An 18,522-nucleotide genomic window follows, 5' to 3' on the forward strand; every position below is an offset into this window, starting at 1 on the left:
TCTAACTCTAGTGTTCACTTCTGGGACCCTGGTGGCCTGATGCTTAGTGAGACTGTCCCATGACCAGAATGCCACAGGTCTGATCCATCGACTGCCATGTGTCCCTTTCAAAGTGTCCTTGTAGCCTATATAGAGTGCAACCTAAATGCCTAACATATAGGCTAGTAGTTACTGCACATGCCATCAGTCTAGCACCCAAAATCCTTACATTCTTGCCCTGCAGTGAGGAGACAGGATAGTTTGACACCTGGGTGGGAAGAGAGGGTCTGTTTCATCATCCCAATAATAACTCCACTTCTCCCAGAAATGTTTGCCTCTCTACCTGACTCTTCAATAAGCTTCCATCAAACATTAGCTGATGTATTGATGTGTTTCAGAGAGTAGAGGAAGGTCAGACGTCAGCATCCTCGTGTTTTCATCGGCCTGTGAACTACAGAACAAATGGCACATGAAGTTTCACTGAGCACATATACATAATAAATACACAATGTATTATATTACTGTAAACACCCTCTTTACAGGTTCAAATGACAGAAAGGAGCACTGGCAAATAAAAAGTAAAGCATGCACATCCACTTGATTAGCAGGTGCAGGACAAAAAATGATCAGCAACAGGCAAAATAAGTGGAGTCTGTATACGGTACTTCTTTTGCATGGGAACAAAAGTGGCAATCTGTCTTAGTGGTACTGGAAGAAAATTAAATTTACCGTTTTTTGCTGGTTAACTCATTGAGTGCCAATGACGTCGATCGGCGTCAAAGCGAATAGTAACGTAGAGTGCCAATGACGTCGATCGGCGTCAAATGCGTTTTTTGACGGTGGGACGTGGATCAAAGCCTCCTGCATCTCCTGTAAAAATATTGTAGCTATTGAAGGTGTATAACCTATTTTACGGACCCATTAGGTGGCGACAGTGCTCTCCAGATTAGAGAAAGTTGAGGAAAAACAGCAGAAAAAGCCCCGGGATGAAAGAGAAACCGATGCATGAGCCAGAGCGGCACAGATTGCTCTGGCTGGAGTTAACGTTAGCTGCGAACAGCAGCCAATCCGCTCCCACAAATGAGGCCCTCTGTCTCTGCTGCATAGTTTCTCCACACGATTAGCCACCAGAAAATAAAACCAAAGCCAAACCATTCTCATGAGAATGGTTTGGCTTTTCAGTGTCGCGCTGGGAGCCGGCGCACAAGGCTGAGCGCTCCGAAAATAGACTGGGTGCAGCGCACTTTGAAACGCGCAGCAGAAAGCCTATAATCGGACGCAGCTTCATCCCAGCTCACAACCGAAACCCCAGAAACGCAGACGAACTCAGCGAGCCCCATCCAGACTCCCCCGACGAGCGGCCGCCATCCGAACATGGATCCGCAGGCAGCAGAGCCTGCCATAGCAGGCAGCAGAGACTCGCCTGACACACGCAGCAGCCAGCAGAGTGAGCAGAGCCACCAGAGACACTCCCACGGAGGAGGAGTTTGGAGTTGAGGGGGGTGGGGGTGCTGTTTTATTGAAGGAAATTACTGTTCAGATGTTTCAGGTCAGAAAATATTAGCTTCAGTGTCAGTGATTTGCTTGAAATGCTTCATTTCACAAAAGGCTGTTTATCTCAGCTTCTAGATGGAAACGTCTGTTTTTGCTGAAATCAACCTATATTCTCCGGCTGATAACTAAAGAACGGAAAATGATATCAATAAACTTTTTTTTGCTGATGATAGAAGAGAGTCTCATCGTTCTTTGGGCGTGTTCAGTGTTTACATAGTAATATCACACAATATTCTGTGGGCCTTGAGAAATCACTGAAAACGCTCTGAAACTCTGGCACTGGGAGCGTCCGTTCTCCAAAAGTGGCTGGCACTCAATGAGTTAAATGTGCTCAAGAATTCACATAAAAAACATAATTTCAATTTCAATTTCAATTTTTTTTTTTTTTTGGGTCATGTTTTTCTCTCTCGTTTATTTGGAAAGGTGGTCCATGGAATCATTTGTTTTACAATCAGAAGTGGGCCTTAAGTTACGAAAGGTTGAGAACCCCTGTGGTACATTGAGCCTGTGTTTATACCCTGTATGTGTGTATGTTTATGTGTGTGGTTGAACAAATGCCATTTGCCATTTGGTGGTGGTTAGTTGACGTGTTCGCGAGAGATTGTCAACACTGAGACCACGACCCTTGACCTAAGGGGGTGAAATGCAGGTAGTAACTGGGAGGGGGCGGGTGGTGGTGATGGCTGTGTGTGTGTGTGTGTGTGTGTGTGTGTGTGTGTGTGTGTGTGTGTGTGTGTGTGTGTGTGTGTGTGTGTGTGTGTGTGTGTGTGTGTGTGTGTGTGTGTGTGTGTGTGTGTGGTCCGATGGGGGGGGGTTGGTCGGATCATGTCTTATATTTTTGGCATCTGAGTGAGGATCCTCAATCACCCCTGGAATCACAGTTAAATACACTATAGGTTGGACATTTTTGGTTGGTTCACATGGCAAAGCACAGCTGAGAATACATTTCTGTAAGAAAAAGAGAGAAAAAAACTGAAGCTGTTTTCCAGACTGTGGTAAGACAGGCATATGACTGATACTCTCTAAGCGTGACCGAGTGTTACTTTCCCTTCCTCAATGATTAGAGCAACTGTGCTCTCTGGTCCAATAAACTTAACCTTAATGTTCCAGTGAAGCTGCTCAATAAAGATTGTCAGACTGTGAGATGAGATATACTTTATTGTCCCGAGGGAAATTTGTCATGGGCAAAGTGCAATAGTTCACATGAGCGTTTTTAAAACAGATACAGACGACACATAATAGCAGCGTTTGTACATTCAATTGAAGCAACAGTCACTCACACTGTAGGTATAGCTGACCTAGAGTCAGCTTAACCATAGTAGGGAGCAAATTCAATAAATTAGAAAATAAATACAAGTAGAAGCATATTCATGAGTACTAATCACAGGTCACACCAAGTAACCATACAATAGTACATCATAGGACCGGAATATAAGTGCACAATCACCAGTATGGTAATAAAAGTATCACAATTAAGAGCAATGCAGATGTACAATAACCATCATAAAAGTCTCCACTCCACTAAGTGCTATGAACAATGTGATGATTGTTCAGTAGACCTATAGAAGTTGGAAGAAAAGAAAACTTAAACCTGTTGCTCTTGCAACGAATCGCCCTATAGCGTCTGCCTGAAGGTAGCAGCTCGTACTCTGAAGTCAGAATGTGTGAAGGATCAGACAGCACCCTATTTGCCAGGCTGAGCACTGCTTTCTCAAAAATTACCTGAAGAGAAGGTGAGTCTTTTCTACCAATTACCTTCATGGCAGTTTTTTCCATTTTTACTATTTTGGATTTGAGCTGGACAGCTCAAATCCCGCTCACAGTGTCCCGAACCAGGCAGCCATGCCATATCTGATAATGCTACCTAGCACTGCATCATAGAAAGTGGACATGACTTTCTTGCTCACACCAAAGAGCCTGAGTCTGCGCAGAAAGTGCAAACGTTGTGCCAATTTGGCACATAGGTGATCCACATGGACATTCCATTTCAGCTGATTGTCCATGTACTAAATTCCCACTCTTTTGAGCTATTTTCTGTCTTAATTGGTTAGTTAACAAGTGAGTGAGGCCCCTCCCCCTTCTGGGATGTTTTCTGTGCTCAGTAGTGTTTTCCACTCCACATCTCTCAGCCTCATTTCTCTACCTCAGTCTGAAGTATGCGTCAGTGAAACGTGAGTTGTCATTTCTTTTACAGTTTATGGAGGAAATATTTATGTTATCACTCAGAGGTTGATATTTGATGTTACTTCTCTCTTTTGTATATTTCATGTGAAGTTTGCCTCAGAATTGGTCATTGTTGTATGTTTGCCATGTGGCCGTTAGCATGTAGCCGCTAGCCGTTAGCATGTAGCCGCTAGCCTGTTTAGCTAACCTGTTGATGTTTAGCCTAGCCTAGCTGACATCATTGTTAGACTGTAGTTAGAATGTTTGCCATGTGGTCGGTAGCATGTAGCCATTAGCATGCTTAGCTTTGCTTAGCTGGCATAATGGTGGAAGTGTAGCCTATGGGCAATAGTTTACTTATACATATCTTTCTTATTTCTCCTTTAGGAAAACCATACTCATACTCATTTTATATGTATGCAAAGCATGTATACAGCTTGCATCCATTCTGTACTGAACTGAGAGCTACATAAACGGTCAAACTGTCTCCTGCCTCCTGTCTGCTTCTTGTCGGAGCCCCGTACAGTGGATGGGCATTCTAACTAGCAACCCACAATCCGAGAATACACTTGATTCTGAATATTGGTCCTTCGAGCCGGATGTTACACCCACTACGGCGACATGGAGCATCAGAGACAGTTCCACGGAGCCCTAGCCAGCCCCTATTCTGGTCAGCTGAATGCCATGTTATACCAGATGCCACACTCACCCCTGCAGCCCTACCAAGTAACACTTCCTCAAACTATAATGTCAGTCACTGGACCCCTCGGCACCCCATTAGGAGTGCAGGGAGACATCATGATGGACCACACAACCAGACAGCTGTCATTCAGTAGGCAGGCCGAGCCCACCTCGACTGAAGAGCAGCTTTTATCTGTGCATGGCCTATCTCCCGGACATTATGGAGGACAGCAAGTGAGCTACGGCAGGCATGGTGGCAATAGTGACATTCACACTATCGCTAGTAAACTGGATGAAGATTGGAGGCTCCAATCACACTATACCTCACCAATGTCACCTCACAGTCACCTCAGCCATGATGAGGAGGATGAGGAAGAGGACAATGAATGTAGTTCAGTATATATTGGTACCACGAAACCCCCATGGCACACTATGTGGCAAGGCACTTTGGCAACCCTTTCGGCCACACGCTCACATACAGCATCTACACCCTATCCAGCTGCAGTGTTAACAGGCCCAGCTCCGTCCTACTCCATGGCACCTTCAGTGACCCCCTATGTCACATTACCTCATGCAGTCAGCCATGCAACTCCAGTTTACTCCACACAAGGGCAGCAGACTCCATCGGTAAATCCCTTTGGTTCCATGCACCGGCAGTCCATCTGTACAGTGACATCATCACTACCCCCCACTGTCACATCTGCTAAGCTGCCTGTGATAACCCCTTATCCCGCACCGGCAGCGCCGGTGCCACCAGTGTACCAGCTCACATGCACTACTGCGCCGGCTACATATCAGCACCCAACCCTTGCTGCAGCTGCTATTCAGTCCCCTTACCAGCTTGTCAACGCTACACAGCCGGTTTACCAGCTAACACCAGGGGGCGCCATGCAGCCAGCCTACCAGCTCTTGCCAGCACAGGTGGTTCAGCCCACCTACCAGCCATTGAGTACACTGCCCCACCTGTTCCAGGCTCCACAGGTAACTCCTGTGCCACAATATTTCCAGCCTCAGCAAGTGACCCCGGCACTTCACATGCAGTGTCTGCCTCCCTCGGTAACGTCAGCACATAGTCTATTCCTACCTCCCCCGATGGTTACCATTCAGCAACCATCAGTATTGGAGCAACATGCATACCAGCCTGCTCGACCACCTCTTCAGCCAGTCCCGGTCCCAGCACTACCCAAGCTCACCACCGACAGTGAGAGAGAGTTCACAGACCTAAAGATGGCCTTGGACAACCTCCTGAATCCACACACAGAGCTTACAGAGCATTACAAGTTCAGAGTGTTGATGGACCACCTAATACTGAATGAAGCAAGGCTGATAGCTCAGGCATGCCGCCATTATGCTGAACCCTATACTGCAGCTATGGAAGCTCTGCAACGCCAATACGGTCAACCTCACCAGTTGGCACAGAGTGAGATTGCCGCCATTCTCAACATGCCTGACGTCAAATCCGGGGATGCGAAGGCCTTCCAGAATTTCGCACTCAATGTGGATCTGCTGGTCGGCATGTTGATGTCACTTGAAGGACCACAGGGGATGGAACTTACATGCACAGGCCATGCGGATAGGCTGCTCGGTAAACTTCCGAAATATTACCGTGACAGCTTTGTGGAGCACCTTCAGGTGAGAGGTCGGCTTCATACAAACAGTCTCAATCCATATAACCTGTGTGATCTTGCTAACTGGTTGAAAGGCAAAGCCGAGGCCCAACGCCTGTCGTTTAAAATGGCCCAGCGCTATCAGACAGAGAAACCACAGGCGCAGGCTGTCCGCACAGACCGGCAGTCGGTTTCAAGACAGAAGAGTCTGCCCATTGCTGTTTTCCACAACAGTGACCAACCTCGGGAAGTGCAGCGTTTCACCCGTGATAAAGTCCAGAGTGTGTAACGGCCAAATTGAACCTGGTTTGTATTTCTTGTGTGCTTATTTGAGTGTAATATTTGATGTGTCCAGGGGGCGTCGCTGTGCCGATTACCTGGGCTCAGGTGGTCTATAAATGTAGCTTCTGCCCTGGGATTGCTAGGTGTTTCGACCCGGAAGGGCAAACGGTTTTTGACCGTGTCGCAGCGGGAACATTTGTTTGATGCGCTGTCTCTGCCTTTAACTTTCTGTGGAAAATAACTGCTGTATTCACATCGGTGAAATGGAATAAATGAATGGGTTCCGAACATCAAGGACAGGCCTTCTTCGTCTTTCTTATGCAGCACTCTAAACAATGTTATCGTACGTATTACATCAGCTGTAGCGAGCGCGTCAGCCAGGTCATCCGCCGTCGAAGCACCTCAGTAGCCTAACAGTATCAGACTGGGCTCCTATAACAACAGTCAAAAACCTGGCTCAAGTTAGAACCTTTGTTTTGTTTGTTTAGTTTACCGTGTAGTAACGTACGCGAGAGGATCAGGAGAGCTGTCGGGACAGCGCCGAGTTAACGTTATGCTGCCGATAGTTGCGTGGACTTTTATCGGCTAAGTTATTAAACGCAAAGCTACATTGGAGGACGTCAGTCAGCCCGAAGGAGGACCAGGAGAGCTGCCGATTAGGAGGAGCTGCTTGGACTCGGCTACGGAGGAGGACCGGGACAGCTGCTCGGACAGGCCAGGTAGCTTCCAGGATCTCGGCTGGCGTTGCGGGTGCTGCGTCAGTCAACCGAACCGGAGGAGGGCCACGTGAGCTGCCGCGGACAGGCCGGGGTAGCTGCTTGGTGCTCGGCCTCTTGGTTACGGAGGAGGACGTCTGCATCCGTCTGCTGCCATACATGGCGGGCGAGGACGCAGGAGCTACGGTTAGGAGGAGCTGCAGGTGAATGGTGGCAGTGAGTGCCTGCTGGCCTGTTCAGCGTGGGGACGCGGATGCGTCTATTTCCTGGAAGGGCTGTGTGTATTTCCTGGAGGAGCTGTTTATTTGCGCTGTAGATGTTATATTCATGCACGAGCGGGACAATGTGCGCAGCGCAGGTATGCGTGTAGCGCTAACAACGTGACATTATGGTCCATCTGTGAATGTTGCTGTTTGATAAATCCGTGAAATATAATTGGTTTTGATTCTGTGTGGTTTAGGATATGTATGAAGGTATTGGTATTAAAAAAAAAAAAAAAAAATTGTATTAAATGATGTCTGAGATACTGAAAAGTCACTCCAGAACCAGCAAACATGGATCCTCCATATCTAAAATGCTCTTTCAGGCAAAGGCTCAGAGAGCGGCACTGCTCTTTCAGGCAAAGGCTGAGAGAGCAGCACTTCTGGTCAGGGCTGCTGCCTTAAAGGAAAGGCATGCTCTGGAGGAGAAAGCCCTGGAGCTAAAATGGAGACAGGAAGAGCTGGATATTGCTGCTAAATGGAGACAGGAAGAGCTGGATATTGCTGCTAAAATTGCAAAACTAACACCAACTAAACAACGACGACAGCAACCACCAACACAGCAGCCACAGCAACCCTCACAACCACAACAACCGGAGCAGCAGCTGCAGCAACCCTCACAATCACCACCACCACAGGCCGATCTGCAGCAGGAGGCGGCGGCGGTCTGTGAGGTTCTGGAGGAGGAACCGCAACAGGAGCGGGAGGTGGCAGCTGTCTGTGTGGTTCTGGAGGAGGAACCACAGCAGGAGCGGGAGGTGGCAGCTGTCTGTGTGGTTCTGGAGGAGGAACCACAGCAGGAGCGTGAGGTGGCAGCTGTCTGTGTGGTTCTGGAGGAGGAACCACAGCAGGAGCGGGAGGTGGCAGCTGTCTGTGTGGTTCTGGAGGAGGAACCGCAACAGGAGCGGGAGGTGGCAGCTGTCTGTGTGGTTCTGGAGGAGGAACCACAGCAGGAGCGGGAGGAGGACGCCCACCAGGCCGACCTACAGCAGGAGCGAGAGGCGGCGCTCGGTGAGGCAAACTCACAACAGGAGCGGGAGGTGGCAGCTGTCTGTGTGGTTCTGGAGGAGGAACCACAGCAGGAGCGGGAGGTGGCAGCTGTCTGTGTGGTTCTGGAGGAGGAACCACAGCAGGAGCGTGAGGTGGCAGCTGTCTGTGTGGTTCTGGAGGAGGAACCACAGCAGGAGCGGGAAGTGGCAGCTGTCTGTGTGGTTCTGGAGGAGGAACCGCAACAGGAGCGGGAGGTGGCAGCTGTCTGTGTGGTTCTGGAGGAGGAACCACAGCAGGAGCGGGAGGAGGACGCCCACCAGGCCGACCTACAGCAGGAGCGAGAGGCGGCGCTCGGTGAGGCAAACCCACAACAGGAGCGGGAGGAGAAGCCACATCAGGTGTTGGAGGAGGCTTTTAGTGACGTTGATGCTTCCATGGCTGAAAAGGAGTGGTGCCAGGACCGCTCACTTCTTCCAGCCAGCCGAACCTGCTGCGACGGAGAGGCGATGGAGCAGCCGGCCTCTCGTCGTTTGGCAGTGCTACAAGAGGAGGAGCAACATTCTCGCCCCCCAGAACGGTGTCTTCAGCTGGAGGAGAGATGCACCGTGGAGCTGGACAGTATGTGCTCTGACCTTAAACTTCCTTAGTTGTCTTTCGTTAATTAATTTGGCTCTGTTTATTTTGTGTAATTTCTCCTGACCTCCTGTCATTCTCAATTAAGGAGCGGGTGTGTAACGGCCAAATTGAACCTGGTTTGTATTTCTTGTGTGCTTATTTGAGTGTAATATTTGATGTGTCCAGGGGGCGTCGCTGTGCCGATTACCTGGGCTCAGGTGGTCTATAAATGTAGCTTCTGCCCTGGGATTGCTAGGTGTTTCGACCCGGAAGGGCAAACGGTTTTTGACCGTGTCGCAGCGGGAACATTTGTTTGATGCGCTGTCTCTGCCTTTAACTTTCTGTGGAAAATAACTGCTGTATTCACATCGGTGAAATGGAATAAATGAATGGGTTCCGAACATCAAGGACAGGCCTTCTTCGTCTTTCTTATGCAGCACTCTAAACAATGTTATCGTACGTATTACATCAGCTGTAGCGAGCGCGTCAGCCAGGTCATCCGCGGTCGAAGCACCTCAGTAGCCTAACAGTATCAGACTGGGCTCCTATAACAGAGTGTATCGAATAACCTAAACCGCCTCTGTCTTTACTGCCGCCGTGAAGACCACTACCTGTCTCAATGTAAAGAAATCACCAAGTGTCTCCCAGAGCAGATTGTCAAGTGGATAAAAGACAGCAAGAGATGTTGGCGGTGCGGACGCACAAGTCATAAGTGTGCAGAGTGCACACTAAATAAACCCTGTGCAGAATGTCAGGGAGTACACCTAAAGGTCCTCCACTGCATTGCAGAACAAGGCCCGAGCATCTTGTTAGTGTCCATGTCATCAGATCGCATCTACTTGACCCAATCCAGCCCCACAGGGCATGTCTACCTGAAGGTTGTCCCAGTCCTGCTAAGGAATGGCAGCAAGTCCTTGGAGACATATGCCATTCTAGATGATGGAGCTCAGAGAAGCATCATCCTCCAAGCAGCAACGCAGCACTTGGAGCTTAGGGGAAAGGAGGAGTCTTTGGCCCTTCGTACAATAAGGCATGATGTTGCACATCTGAAGGGAGCCTCCGTAGACTTTCAAGTCTCTCCCCAATCCAGTCCGGACGTGAAGTACACCATCGCCGGAGCATTCACAGCCCCTCGTCTTGCACTGTCAGACCAGTTCTATCCTACAGCAGCGCTCCAGAGACGTTACCACCACCTCCGTGGCATCCCTCTCCCATCCTTCGACAAAGCTTACCCTCTCCTGCTCATCGGGTCAGACTACACAAGTCTGATCACCGCCAAGGAACCCATACGCCTTGGTCCAGCTGGTGGACCAGCAGCTGTACACACACAGCTCGGCTGGGCGCTCCAGGGACCAGATGGGCTCCTGAACCACCAGGTACCAGTGCAGCAGTGTCTCTTTACAACAGTTACATCATCGCAGGACTGCATATACCAGCATGTTGAGCGTTTGTGGCAGCTGGACGTGCTACCTTATCGCAGCGAGAAGCTGGTGACTCGGTCGCGACAGGATCAGGCTGCTGTGGACGTTTTGGAAGCAAAGACAGAATGGGTGAACACCGAAGGGGTCATGCGCTATGCCACTCCCCTCCTTCGGATGACAGATGCACCACCTTTGAGGGCAACTAGAGAAAGTGTGTTACCAAACCTCAGGGGGACTGAGAAACGTCTGAGCAAAGATCCAGAGAAGGCAAAGACATACGAGGCAGAGATCCAGAAACTGCTGGATGCTGGGTCTGTAATCAAGCTCCCCCCTGAAGACCTGAACGAGTCTCAAGAATCGTGGTTTATACCACACCACCTTGTCAGACACAACGGTAAAGACCGGCTGGTCTTTAACTGTTCCTTTGTTTATCAAGGCCTTTCACTCAATCAACAGCTCCTCCCTGGTCCCTCTCTTGGCCCATCATTGCTGGGAGTCCTTCTCCGGTTCCGCCAGCACGCAGTGGCAATTAGTGGCGACATCCGCGCTATGTTTCACCAAGTGCGGTTGCTGCCAGAAGACAGGCCCTTGGTGCGGTTCATTTGGAGGAACATGCGAAGGGAGGATCAGCCGGAGGTCTATGAGTGGCAAGTGTTGCCATTTGGCACAACATCCAGCCCATGTTGTGCTACATTTGCTTTGCAGAGGCATGTGCGCAACAACCTGGCTGGCAACGAGGATGTGATGCAGTCCATCGAGCAGAGCTTTTACGTGGACAACTGTCTGCAGAGCCTCCCCGCAGAACAGTCGGCCAGGCAGTTGATAGACAAAATGCGACCTCTCCTTGCCTCAGGAGGCTTTGAGATAAGGCAGTGGGCCAGCAACAAGCCATCAGTGGTCCAGCACTTGCCCTCGGCGGCCCGATCGGAGAGCGTTGAGCTGTGGTTGCAGCAGGACCATACTGATCCACAAGAGCCTGCTCTAGGACTGATGTGGCACTGTCCTACAGATACCTTAGGCTACAGGCACCGCCCTACAGAACAACAGACCCCGACGATGAGGCATATCTACAAAGTCTTAGCCTCTCAGTACGACCCCTTGGGGTTCATCATCCCCTTTACTACAAGAGCAAAGGTCTTGGTCCAGAAACTTTGGACCAAACAACGGAGTTGGGATGACCCCAATTTACCCAGTGATCTGCTTGAAGCCTGGGAAGCTTGGGAGCACGAGCTGCCAGATCTAAAGAAGATATCCTTACCCCGGTGCTACGTACCTTCGGATGTGGATGCCAAAGCTGCCAAGTTTGAGCTCCACGTCTTCTGTGACGCATCGGAGCTGGCATACGGCTCAGTAGCCTACCTCCGGATTGAGCAGAAGAGCGAAGTTTCCACGTCGTTCATCATGGCCCGCTCCAGAGTGGCCCCCAAGCGGCAGCTATCAATGCCACGCCTGGAGCTCTGTGCTGCACTGACTGGAGCGCAGTTGGCTAAACTCCTGGAACGGGAGCTGACCCTGACCATTGAGAAGACGACTCTGTGGACCGACTCCACGACAGTCCTGACCTGGTTACAGTCCGAGTCATGTAGGTATAAGGTCTTTGTGGGCACCAGGGTGGCTGAAATTCGGGAGTTAACCGACCTGCACTCGTGGCGTTATGTGGACTCGGACAACAACCCTGCCGATGAGACGACACGAGGAAAGACCCTTGCCGAGCTTGCAAGGCCCAGTCGGTGGAGTCAAGGGCCCGCTTACCTCCGCGGTCCACGAGAGCTGTGGCCAGTAGCTGTGGTCACCGAGGACCAAGAGGACCAGTCGGAGCTGAGGAAGGCCGTTTTCTGTGGCCTAACGGCTCCCCACCGTGACCCACACGTACCGGAGGTGACCCAGTTCACTTCATGGAAGGACCTGGTTGAAGCTACATACAGGTCTCTCCACGGGGCGGCTATACAGGACACCAGTCTGCCCGAACCAGATTACAGAAGTGCAGAAGCGCTTCTCCTGAGGGCTTGTCAAGAGGACTCTTTCCCAGATGAGTATAAGGCTCTGAAATCAGGGAAACCAGTGCTTCCTCGGAGCCGTCTCATTACTCTCGCCCCAGACTTCGACACTGCTTCTGGTCTCATCCGTGTTGGTGGCAGATTCCGTCGCCTAGAGAGCTCTAGTCCGAATGATGTGCACCCTGTGGTCTTGGATCCTCATCATACCATCACCAAGCTCCTCATCAAAGCCTTTGATGAGCGCCTCCTTCATCCAGGACCAGACCGAGTTTTCGCGGAGTTGCGCCGCCATTACTGGGTGTTGAGGGGAAGACAATCAGTGCGTCAGCACCAAAGAATGTGCACAGAGTGTCAGAAGTGGAGGGGGCAGCCGCTGGTACCCATCATGTCCGACTTGCCCTCTGCTCGTCTCCGTCTCCAACAGCCACCATTCTTCTCAACAGGTGTTGATTGCTTTGGGCCCTTTGTAGTGAAGGTCGGACGCCGTACAGAGAAGCGTTGGGGAGTCATTTTTAAGTGCCTGACTACCCGTTGTGTGCACCTTGATCTTCTCAACAGCATCAATGTTGATGCCTTCCTGTTGGCCTTGAGGCGCTTTATAGCCCGCAGGGGCACACCTTCAGAGATCCTTTCAGACCAAGGGACCAATTTCCGCGGCGCCGCAAGGGAATTGAAGGAGGCCTTTGCCGCCATGGAGCCTCAGTTGCAGGACCGTCTGGCCGGTTACCAGATCTCTTTCAAGTTCAACCCTCCTGCAGCTCCCCACTTTGGTGGGGTATGGGAACGTGAGATCAGATCGGCAAAGTCTGCCCTACAAGTTGTAGTTGGAAGCCAGTCGCTTCCAGAAAAGGTCCTGCTCACTGTGCTCGTGGAAGTTGAGGGTATCTTGAACAGCAAGCCACTGGGATACGTCTCGTCAGACATTGCTGACCTGGACCCTGTAACTCCCAACCTACTTCTCATGGGGCGGCGGGATGCCTCCCTTCCCCAAGCAGTCTACACTCCGGAGCCACTGTCCAAGCGCCGTTGGCGGCACTCCCAGACCATCGCCGACCACTTCTGGGCTCACTACATCCGCCACTACCTGCCGAACCTTCAGACTCGTCGCAAGTGGCAGCGGGTCACCGAGGACCTGGCCCAGGACACTGTGGTGATGGTCATTGACCCTCAGTTGCCACGCGCTCAGTGGCCAGTTGGGCGTGTGGTGAAGTTGATCCCCAGCGCTGATGGGCACATCCGTTCGGCAGAGGTGAAGGTGAAGGACCGCCTGTATCTCCGACCTGTGGCCCGGCTCATCCGACTTCCGGCTCTTACTGATGACGACAACGATGCCGCCGCCGAAGATGCTACCGTAGATACTAAGAATACTTAGGGAATTTATTGATGTTACATATTAGCTGTGCTAATCTGGGGGCGGCTGTACTAAATTCCCACTCTTTTGAGCTATTTTCTGTCTTAATTGGTTAGTTAACAAGTGAGTGAGGCCCCTCCCCCTTCTGGGATGTTTTCTGTGCTCAGTAGTGTTTTCCACTCCACATCTCTCAGCCTCATTTCTCTACCTCAGTCTGAAGTATGCGTCAGTGAAACGTAAGTTGTCATTTCTTTTACAGTTTATGGAGGAAATATTTATGTTATCACTCAGAGGTTGATATTTGATGTTACTTCTCTCTTTTGTATATTTCATGTGAAGTTTGCCTCAGAATTGGTCATTGTTGTATGTTTGCCATGTGGCCGTTAGCATGTAGCCGCTAGCCGTTAGCATGTAGCCGCTAGCCTGTTTAGCTAACCTGTTGATGTTTAGCCTAGCCTAGCTGACATCATTGTTAGACTGTAGTTAGAATGTTTGCCATGTGGTCGGTAGCATGTAGCCATTAGCATGCTTAGCTTTGCTTAGCTGGCATAATGGTGGAAGTGTAGCCTATGGGCAATAGTTTACTTATACATATCTTTCTTATTTCTCCTTTAGGAAAACCATACTCATACTCATTTTATATGTATGCAAAGCATGTATACAGCTTGCATCCATTCTGTACTGAACTGAGAGCTACATAAACGGTCAAACTGTCTCCTGCCTCCTGTCTGCTTCTTGTCGGAGCCCCGTACAGTGGATGGGCATTCTAACTAGCAACCCACAATCCGAGAATACACTTGATTCTGAATAGTCCATCTGGATACCTAAGTATTTGTATGATACCACCTGCTCAATTTGTGTTCCACCCAAGACCACTGGGTCATGGGTGCAGACACATTTTGGATCGAAGATCATCTCTTTAGTTTTATTTGGGTTTAACATGAGATGACTGAGTTCACTCCAGTCATTGAAGTTGCTGATCTCACCGAAATAACCCTCGGGGCGTTCAGCCCCCCTCAGCAGGCTGACTATGACAGTGTCATCTGAGAATTTCAGGGTAAAGTTATTTGGCAGTCTACTCCTGCAGTCATTAGTGTAGGCTGAGAAGAGGAAAGGTGAACTCACCCCCCCTTGTGGAACACCTGTGCTACACAATTTAGAGTCAGAGAGAGCCAAATTGATCTTGACCTGTTGAGATCTATTTGTCAGCATGGAGTAGAGCCACCTAATGATGAAAGGGTTTACATTCATATGGTGCAGTTTTTTGACAAGCAGCAAAGGACTTACAGTGTCAAACGCAGCGCTGAAATCTGCGAAGAGAACATGTGCATAAGCATTGGGTTCTTCCAGATGCTTACTAATTAAGTGGGTAATACAGGCTACAGCATCCTCAGTGCTGCGCCCGGCCCTGTAAGCAAACTGTAGAGGATCCATAGAGGAAGCCACCTGAGACTTAAGCATATTCACTATAATTCTCTCAAAACATTTCATAACCCCGCATGTTAAAGCAATAGGTCGGTAGTCTTTATTAACAGTGGGACAAGCTACTTTCGGAACAGGGATTATTAATGATTTTTTCCAGATTTCAGGAACCGTGTGCTTGTCAACAGACTGTTGAAAGATAGGGCAGAAAGCAGCAGTAAGCTCTTCTGAGCACTTTTTTAGCAACACAGCAGGTAAACCATCAGGACCCATTGATTTTTTGTTGCATACCTTACTAAAAACATTCTGTACATGTTGGGGATCAATAAGAATACGATCAGAAGTATTGCACAGAATAAGATCAATGTAAGAGTCAACAGTCTCATCACCCAAGCTTGTGTTGTGGCTGACAATGCGGCTGTGGCTCAGGAGGTAGAGCAGGTCGTCCACTAATCAGAAGGTTGGTGGTCCGATCCCTGGCTCCGGGAGCCGGGGGAAGTTGTCCACTTCGATGTCGAAGTGTCATTGGGCCAGACACTGAACCCCAAATTGCTCCCGAAGGCTGGGCCAGCACCCTGCGTGGCAGCTTGCCGCCTTCGGTCTGCGAATGGGTAAATGTAGGCACATTGTAAAGCGCTTTGGATAAAAGCGCTATATAAATGCAGTCCATTTACCATTCATACTGGCTCTGCTGGCCAGCTCCGGAAGAAATGTGTGTTCAAGGTTCAAGGATATTTATTGTCATTCCAAAACATGAAACATGGAAGGGAACGAAATATGAACTCAAGGTCCTGGTGGATATATCAACTAGGATATCATAAATCATAAAATATCATAAAAACAACTGAGTACTAAGAAGGAGAACAATATAAAAACATATAAATTAGAAACATCATAAAAACAACATAATACCTGATGTAAGAGCAAGGGAAACAATTTAAGGTGCATGTGTTCGCTCAACAGGGAGCCACTTAAAGTTCATTTTGTTACGTTCACAGCTGGCGGCATTAAAGTGCGAGGAGTGTGGCAGCAGTTCATTTCACGAGCAGCAGATTTTAGATATATACATATATAGATATAATACATACTATGTACTATATATAAAAATAATATATATGTATATAATTAGATACGTAAAAAAAAAAAGTAAAACGTTATAAGAAGTAGCAGCAGTACATTACACGAGCAGCATTTAGATATATACATATATAGATATAATACATACTATGTACTATATATAAAAGATAATATGTATATAATTAGATACGTAACAAAAAAAGGTAAAGCGTTATAAGAAGTAGCAGTAGTACATTACACGAGCAGCATTTAGATATATACATATATAGATATAATACATACTATAAAAATAATATATATGTATATAATTAGATACGTAAAAAAATAAGGTAAAACGTTATAAGAAGTAGCAGCAGTACATTACACGAGCAGCATTTAGATATATACATATATAGATATAATACATGCTATGTACTATATATAAAAGATAGTAATATATATGTATATAATTAGATACGTGAAAACTAAAGTATGCAAAGTTCGAGTGGTTATGCGTTGTTCATAATTCTCACAGCCACCGGAAAGAAGCTATTCTTGAGCCTGGTGGTTCTGGCTTTGATGCTGCGTAGCCTCCTACCAGAGGGGAGAGGGGCAAACAGTCCATTGGCAGGGTGGGTACAGTCCTTCATGATTTTCGCAGCTTTATTCCTGCATCTGTCCTGTGTGACAGCAGAACTGTAAAGCAGGATAGTGCTGTAAAAGCCTATGCTCAGTAAACTATCCCTGGATAAATGAGCTTACAAAATAGTTTTGTTTAGGATTTATGATAAGAGATAGATGGTGTAAATTATTTTTCCAGATGACCTATTGGGTAACTGAACTGATAGTAATCAAATGTAATTTTCAGATGCAGTCACAAGATGGCAGCACAGATATGTCTTACAAATTGTACATCATTTTCTCTTCCTTGCTTCTTCCCAGAAGATGCCTGTGTTGCCAGAGACAGCTTCTGAGTACTGGAGTCATGAAAAGTGGAAGCCTGCATGAACTTCACTCCACTGTAGCCACTGTGGGCCAGATGTAATGAGATGAGAAGAGATTAGATTAGTTTAGATTCAAACACAAATCCAGCCCATTTTCAAGATAGCTATAGCAGTCACTGTCAATTGGCCAGTAAGCACAGATGGTTTTAGGAGTAAATAAACAGTTTTTGTTAGCCATAAACCAGGTTGCACTTTAGTGGAGGATTTTAAAGGTCAGTGGTTTTAATTTATTTTGATGCCGTGACGGCCCTCTGCCCTATAGCAGGGCCTGCTCTGTGTGTGTGTGTGTGTGTGTGTGTGTGTGTGTGTGTGTGTGTGTGTGTGTGTGTGTGTGTGTGTGTGTGTGTGTGTGTGTGTGTGTGTGTGTGTGTGTGTGTGTGTGTGTGTGTGTGTGTGTGTGTGTGTGTGTGTGTGTTTCCCCTTGTTGCCTGGCAGGTTCCATAGGCGGAGTTCATTCAGGCAACTGGGAGCACCTGACCAGGCAGTCCCCCAGGAGCCTTGACCTGGCTGTTTGTTACTTACTTACTTACTTACTTACTGTTTGTTAGCTTCGGCTGTGGTGTTAGTTTAGGGTTCCACACTTTACAACACCCTCCATTCACCATTCCACACTCATCCATCTGCTGACACACTGATACTACTGATTTACACACCTCATTCCTTTAATATGTTTTGGATGTTATTTTGAGTAACAAAATTGTTCACCTTTCAGTTCAAATGTGTCTCTCTTGTTTTTGGCATGGCTCATGAGCTGGGTCATAACAATGGTCATGTATGTGTTTTTCTCATCAACAACAAGAACAACAACAACAACAACAAAATAATTAACAGAGGTCAAGATACAAATGTTGTATTTAATACAAACATTTATGACCATGGAGGAAGAGAAACAGACAGAGACAGAAAACGTTGATGGTTAACATTATGTCTTCTGAAGGCCCGATTATACTCTACGTTAAAGATGGAGATGGACAGAGCCTTCGGTCCATACTCTGCGTTCATTTCGTGCACATTTATGAAACTCAGCAGAACCACTCACACACTGACACATTTGACTCTCTACTGCCCACTGGTGGATGTATTGCTTAAAGGCCCAATACTCTATATTAAAGATGGAGACGGTCAGTCGTGCGTATTTCTGTCCGTCCTCTGAAAGCTTATGGATACGCATGAAACGCAGCAGAACTTCACACACACTCACACATTTGACTCTCTACTGCCCACTGGTGGATGTATTGCTTAACATAATACCAACGTGAAAGACGCATGAAAGTATGTCGGCACTGGGCAGTGATGATTACACCGTTTGAAACTGACGCATTTATTTTCGTATGAAAATTTTGTATAATTGGGCCTTTATATGGGATATATGCCCTCTATATCCAATTGTGTTTTGTGGTCCAGCGCAACCTGAGGACAAATCC

General features: G+C 48.1%; 1 protein-coding gene across 1 annotated transcript in view; it reads right to left on the reverse strand.

Moving 5' to 3' along the window:
* The window catches only part of spam1 (sperm adhesion molecule 1), a gene marked incomplete at both ends in the record, with an annotated part of 31,346 nt that extends 28,052 nt beyond the window's left edge, over positions 1-3,294 (reverse strand). The window contains one exon of the mRNA XM_083662052.1: positions 3,289-3,294. Coding sequence (XP_083518178.1) covers positions 3,289-3,294 — 6 coding nt within the window. The remainder of the gene's footprint in view (positions 1-3,288) is intronic.
* Between the last annotated feature and the right edge of the window lie 15,228 nt (positions 3,295-18,522).

This window comes from Poromitra crassiceps (genome assembly GCF_964638095.1).
Source record: "Poromitra crassiceps genome assembly, chromosome: 2".
Classification (NCBI taxonomy): Eukaryota; Metazoa; Chordata; class Actinopteri; order Beryciformes; family Melamphaidae; genus Poromitra; species Poromitra crassiceps.